Source organism: Cyprinodon variegatus, unplaced genomic scaffold (assembly GCF_000732505.1).
Source record: "Cyprinodon variegatus isolate N-32 unplaced genomic scaffold, C_variegatus-1.0 Scaffold1737, whole genome shotgun sequence".
NCBI classification, from domain to species: domain Eukaryota; kingdom Metazoa; phylum Chordata; class Actinopteri; order Cyprinodontiformes; family Cyprinodontidae; genus Cyprinodon; species Cyprinodon variegatus.
In genome coordinates this window covers 60,055-66,638 of record NW_015152190.1, presented here as the reverse complement: position 1 = coordinate 66,638, position 6,584 = coordinate 60,055, and the positions used below count along the sequence as shown (strand labels likewise).

General features: G+C 43.2%; 1 protein-coding gene across 1 annotated transcript in view; it reads left to right on the top strand.

The window, feature by feature from the left end:
- Positions 1-6,584, top strand: part of LOC107104430 — a 16,813-nt gene that overhangs the window by 5,838 nt on the left and 4,391 nt on the right. The window contains exons 6-9 of the mRNA XM_015404429.1: positions 802-1,022; positions 1,159-1,323; positions 5,224-5,301; positions 5,531-5,902. Coding sequence (XP_015259915.1) covers positions 802-1,022; positions 1,159-1,323; positions 5,224-5,301; positions 5,531-5,902 — 836 coding nt within the window. The remainder of the gene's footprint in view (positions 1-801; positions 1,023-1,158; positions 1,324-5,223; positions 5,302-5,530; positions 5,903-6,584) is intronic.

The window sequence follows — 6,584 nt, the reverse complement described above, 5'->3', positions numbered from 1 at the left end:
AAAAACTAATTTAAAGGAGATGCTCATCGAACACCCTGAACAACCAGCCCCATACATGCACACTTGATTGCATATAGTGCACCTTGCCACGGTGTCTTCATTCTTCACTACATGTGGATATACTTTAGTATATTCTGCTGTAAAATTAGTCCCATATTTTCGTTTTTTACTTGAGGATTCAACCTCTTCTGTTTCACAGGATGCACAACTGCAGTAGTTCTAATCCGCACATGTTGCATGAATTATTGTATTGCCTGCACATTAAAAAAAACACCACCTCTCATAGTCTAAAATTTGGGATAGTTTATCCGACTCATAGGCATCCGTGAACAACTATCTATATAAGAGAGACTCCTGGGACTTCTGGGAGGCTTGGGATGTCTGTTAACCAGGAAGCTTTGTAAATTCAAAATGTCACAATTAGGGTTGAGTTCCAGGATTTCTAGAGTAACCCCATCAAAGCTTTTGGCTTAGAAAAAATGTAAACTGAACTGGAAAGAACAGACCCGCCTCTTTGGAACGGGGTCCCTGAGGTCTGTGTTAGCCTGCAATACCCACTACTGGTCTAGGCCTCTGAGACGGGGCAGTCGATAGAGGCATTGTTGGCCTGGATGACCATGCCAGATATCAAAAATAATATACTCATGTAAAGTAAACATACTCAAAAAAAGTACTTAAGTACAGTAATCCGATAAATTAACTTTAATACTTTCCACCACAGGTGAATGCAGCGCTGCAGTAACAGCAAACTGCAGATAGTTTGATAAAGTCTCACCTGATGACTCTGGGTTGTGGTTGCAGGCGTACCTGCTGACAGCAGTGCTAAAGCACAGTGGACCTTGGATGAAGTTGGGCTGGCAGTCCTCGCAGAGCTGCAGGCCGGGACCGAACATGTCAAAGCTGAGTTTCATAGAAGCGGGACAGACCTGGAAGGGCAATACTTCTGCAGGTTACAGCTTCAAGTTAAAGCCCTGCAGAAAAGAGGCCTGGCAAGCTCTCTCCAAGCCAGAGCATCTTACCAGGTGAAGGAATGACGGATACTTTTTCTCTCTGATTATTTTCGCTGGAATCCTTTACAGCGTTCTCTGCCTCGGGATTTAGATCCATTCTAATATATAACTAGTTCATTTCTTTGTTTTTGCTTTTTTTCCTCTTCAGTTAGAATTAAATGGACTTAACACAAGCTTGGTTCTTCATGTGGAAGATGAGAAAGCTGCAGATATCCATCTCATAGTGGGGTCAGAAAACGAAACAGCTGCTATGGCTGTGATGCTTTGGCAAGACATCAAGCTACTCCCAGGCTTCATACCAAACTCCTTACAGGTACATTTTACATCGTAACTGTTAAAACCTTCATCACATCTCTTGTTTGGACAAATGTTGAACTACTGATAGATAGAACTACTAAAAACACTTTAAAATGTTGGTAGACTGATGCAGCATATCAAAGATTAAAGAGACCAGTGTGTCTATGTACTTTAAAGTTTCAGATCTTTTTTAGAGTGACAGCAAGAGCCCAAGGTGGAATCTGGCATGCCAGTTTTGAATGAATGACATATGCCAGTTGGGAACCAACATTTGAACGTTGGAAACCGACAGTTAGCTTTGGGTCATCATTTGGAAAGGCAGTGTTAGGGTTAGATGATAATAACCTAGAACCTATTGTTCTAGAAATAACCAACACAAAGTTTCAAGTTACTTTTCTGCAGAAGGGGAGACGGATGGAGAATTTTCACTCCCTGAAATGTCTGTGGTCAGCTCTGTTGGGACCTCTCTGTCCCCTGCCTTTATTATCAGACTATATTCCCGGCCAATGCACCAACTGCTGAGGCTCATAATGGTTGAATTCAGGAAACGATTTACTCAACTTTGTCCTCCAGAGGGGGGAAAACATTTATTGATAAATCGAATTCCAAACAGCTGTGTAAAACACTTCCTAAAGTCAGCGCTACATCTCGCAGACATCTTAGCTTTTCCCCCCCGAATATGACGCACCCATCTCAGTGTATTTCTACCCTTCCTCAAGCATGTGTGTGAATGTGTGCTAAATATATGTGTGTCTGTTTTGGCTCTGATTCTTAAACAGGAAAGGGATTTTTCCTGTTTTTTCCAAGATCTCTTGGCTTAAAATCCTACGTGCAGGTCACCAGTTAGGATCTTGATTTTGCCAAGATTCGTAGGTGACCTCTGTGTGCTAGGGTTCAAACACCCTGTCCACTGTATTTTCTGTGTTGCTAACTAAGTATAAGACCTTTTTAAATATTTATATAATTTAATTGCTTCTGCAAGAGGAGTAACAGGAGAAGTCAGAAGTTTACACATTATAAAGCATGACAGTGGTGCAGTTTTATTGCGGGTGATCGTCACTCACCTGAAACAGCATTTGCTCTCCATGTTTGAAGTTAAAACAGCAGAACATTCCTAGCAGCCCAAATGCATATAAAATACAAATAAAATGATGACATTTACATTTTTCTAAAAGGGATCTAAGCTCCACATCATATTTTTTAAATTACTCTTACCTCAAAATAATCTCAGCTCAGATGTGGAGCTGGAAGTGGAAGCTCTGGAAGAGACACTGGCAGGTTCTTAATAACAATCCATCTGTGTCTGGCCCATTGTCAGGTCTAAGCGCCTAAAACATCATACATACTTACAGGGAAAGAAAGAAGGCACAGAGACATTTAATTTAGTTTTACTCGTGAGGAGAGTAGGAAGAGACTGCAGAGTTTACAATCTCCACCCCACTCTGCAGTCTTCAGCTTTCTCCTCGCTATTTATTGAAGTCAGGGGATGTCCCTAATTACACGAGCTGAGGTTTAACTAAGGGGAAGGGAAACAAAATGATCTTACTTTAAACCTCAGCACATATGTTAAAACAAAGCATGTGGTTGTTTTACAATTGAATTGTTTAGAAGAAACATGTGATAGAGGCTGTTCAGGCCTCTTTCACAACCCGTCTGTTGCATGACCTTTATCTGGAACGATCTTAAGCAAGAGTTAATAAAAGATGAATCACACATTATACATCATAAAAGTTCATTAGTACACAACCCATGAAACACAAACGGAGTATAAATAAAATATTTCTAACACCCATAGACTGGTTAACTTTCTCTCCCAGAGGGGGGGTGCCGTAGGTATGGCTATTAGCAGATGCTCACTGTTGATTTTCACTGAATAACCAAGCAAGTCTTTCATGACAAAACAAAATAAAAATACATGCTTCTCAAAATGTCCCAATCACAGAAGCAGCGCAGTGGACTGCTCCAACTTTTCCCCAACTTGTCTGACCTGCTTCACCAAATTTGAAAGCAGCTCATGATCCTTAGGAAAACTTAAGCTAACAATAAGCTAACTCCATCCTTATGAGCGAAAGCATAGATTTAATCTTCATTTATAAACAACAGTCCTTAACAAAATCACTGTTCCAGCTCTCAGTCAGTCCTCTGAAGGGCAGAAGTATGTTGATAAAAACTATTTTATGTGGGTGCCCTGAAAATGATCACATTAATCATTCATATTATCATGGCGGTCAACAAAAAAGTTCTAGAAAATGTCTATCACGTCATCAGCACGAATGTACATCTTTAACGTTGCTATAAGTCTATAATTTCCTGTCCTTGTCACAAAGCTGTGGACATTGTAGTTCCCTCTTCTCTTGTCGAATTCACACTTGAAAACAAGACTCTAACCATGAATGTTGTTTGGGGGGAGGGACACAGGGGAAATGTCCTCTGCACTTTTTCAAAAGTCCGTTTTGGTCTCCTGCTGTTCAAAAACAATGTTATGGTCCTGTACGCTGACATACGTCCAGCTCTGGGACCAAGCAGAAATCCGCAACGCTGAAGCCCCTTTCTGAGTTTAGACCGCCCACAAGCCCCTTATTGGCCCTCCATCTTTTCTTCTGTGATTGGCTGTCATCGCTGTCACTCCTGAAAGCTCACTTTATGGACCATAGAATTGGGTCTGTGGTTGGATGGTCACAGTGCTGCAGATGTCCGATGTGCTACCATAACTAGAACTGTAGCATCGTAAGTATTTTTCTCTGCCTTCTGGTACATTTTGGATTTTTGAGATAACTTAAATGGTCATTTATATAGCTTAGAAAACAAAGGTCCACCACTGTGTAGTGGGGAGCACAACGACCTCAATGACTCCCCATTGCAAAGGGATGGACCTTTTTTCGGTGCAATTTTCAGCTCGATAGTCAGCGCTCGTCTGGAACACGTCAGATACGTTGATATTTGTTGGAGAGAAGTTCTTGATAAGTTATGCACAAGTTACTCAGAGGTTTAGGATCAGCTAGACGCCATGACTGATGAGGAACTGACACTGAACTTATGTCAACCATCAGATAACTGACCTGGAACTGATTCAGGCTCAGTGGGGAATTTGACTCGTGAAACTTGGAGAAGAGGATTTGGTTGCTGACTCACATTTCCAGAGAAGTTGTTGAATTCTTGACTCCTGTCTGTGTGCCGTGGTTCCAGTGTTTGTTTGATTCGCTGGAGGGCGGAACAGGTTTTACCCGGAATGCGGTCAATAGTTGGTGAACGGAGTAACTGACTGCCACTCAGATTTCCTGCGGTACTTGAACGGGTCGTAGTGGAGAATAATCCCTTTCTCAGTGTGAAGCTCAAACGATCTTTTGGGGAAAGTGGATCCAAACCTCCTGTTTGAACCCCAGCTCAGTTTGAAGCTCAGTTGATCCTTCCAGGGAGAGAAGGTCTGAGAAATCCAGTTTGTAGGATGACTTCCTGCCAAGAGGCAAAGACAAAAACAAAGTTAAACTTAGGTTGACTCAGCAAACTCAGCTTGGCTAGCGTACCCTAAACTGGCAAACACTCTGGCGTCGAAGTAGTGGCAGTCGGAAGCTTAAGAGCGCTTCGTTAACGAGGAAACCATCAGCAGGTGTGTGAGGAGGCGGATCAGAACCAGGCGCCTCCTGGTGGAGGACGGGAGACAAACACAGAAACGCAAACACAAAAACAGGAGTCCTGACAGCGGTTTTGCCAGATTTTTCGTATGTCAGGCATATGCTGGTCTAAATGGTCAAGGTGTGACAGGGGCTTAAAGAACAATGCTGGTGATGAAGGAGGAATGAAAGGTTTTAATCTTGTTTTACCAAAGTCATGATTCATAGAAACCAAATGTTTATCTGGTTTGAAGGAGCAGTAAAACCAGTCCACATTTTAACAACAGGATGCTTTGTTTTCACAGATGAACTGCAGAAGAGTCACCAGCAAAGACCGACACTCAGCTCACTGCTCTGGAAACGTGGAAAACCATCCCTTGCAGGTCCGAGCATCATGCTCTGACAGATCACACAACAGGCTCTGCTATAACCTGTCAATCACGTTAGCCACCTGGGCTCCAGGTTAAATGTTAAAATTAGGATAAAATGTTTTCCCCCTCTGGACATTACCCAGCATCCCTTATGGCTACTCCAGCCTCACAGGGCAGTACGATGACTGCCTGAGGCTCCACAAATAGTAATCCACCTAATTGTTTTCTTCTGCTCCCACAGACTGTAACTGGTCCACAGGCCTCAGCCAACATCTCCATCACCCATATTGGATGTGTCACAAACCTTAGTGCAGTTCTGCAGACTGAAGAGGCACAGAAAGGCGCTTTGTTTCTGTCCCTAACCCTCAGTCCTCACCTTAGTCTACATGCTTCTGTTCTGCACTTTATAAATGCACTGAAGACATTATCGCTTCCTGAAAGTGGAGCCTCAACACTGAATGTCCCTGGTGGATATTTTCCTCGAGCGGATTTTAGCCTTGAGCTCGGTCAGTGTTTCATAAGGGGACATTTGGGCAATGCCACAGCTTCACAGGAAGACACTGTGCAGCCTTCTCTGGCTTTGAACGTTACCAGCTTCTGTCCTCTGCTTCAGGTAAAACCATAGAAAGAAACCATCTCTGAGTTAAAACGTTTCTGTAAACCGGGGAGTGATGGCCTAGTGGTTACAGCGGTGCGCTTGTGCTCTGAGAAGGTTGCCAGTACCCGGTTTGATCCCCACAGCCTGCACTCTGGGTCCCTGAGCAAGACCCTTAACCCCACACTGCTCCTGGTGCGCCACACAATGGCAGCCCACTGCTCCCCAAGGGGAGGGGTTAAATGCAGAGAGTTAATTTCCCCATTGTGGAACAATAAAGGGATTTACATTTTATTTCTATATTACATAAACTGAGCAGCAACTAAGAAAAAGACAAGTTAGAAAGAAAACAAACACATTGGCCGTTTCTCAATGTGTACTTGTGCGTTCTCGTGTCCTCGTGAAACGTCATCACCCTCGGCCTTAGCACTGTTCCAATTCACTACAACAGCAGACTGAGAACATTCAAATTCCCCGGATGTTGTTCTGGCCCCTCCCTCTTTACCCAGCATGCATCAGAGGAGACTTGTCCGTTCTCCAGACTGACAGCTGTCCCAGCATGCACTGCGGCAGCAGCAGCTTAGGTTAGCGCGTTAGGTCAGGTTAGCGCTCACAGAGCTCAGAGCAGTAAGTTACAAGTTCTCTTTAATGATGCTGTTGTTCAATAAAAATACGTTTTAAGAACATTTGAGGAGAGAAT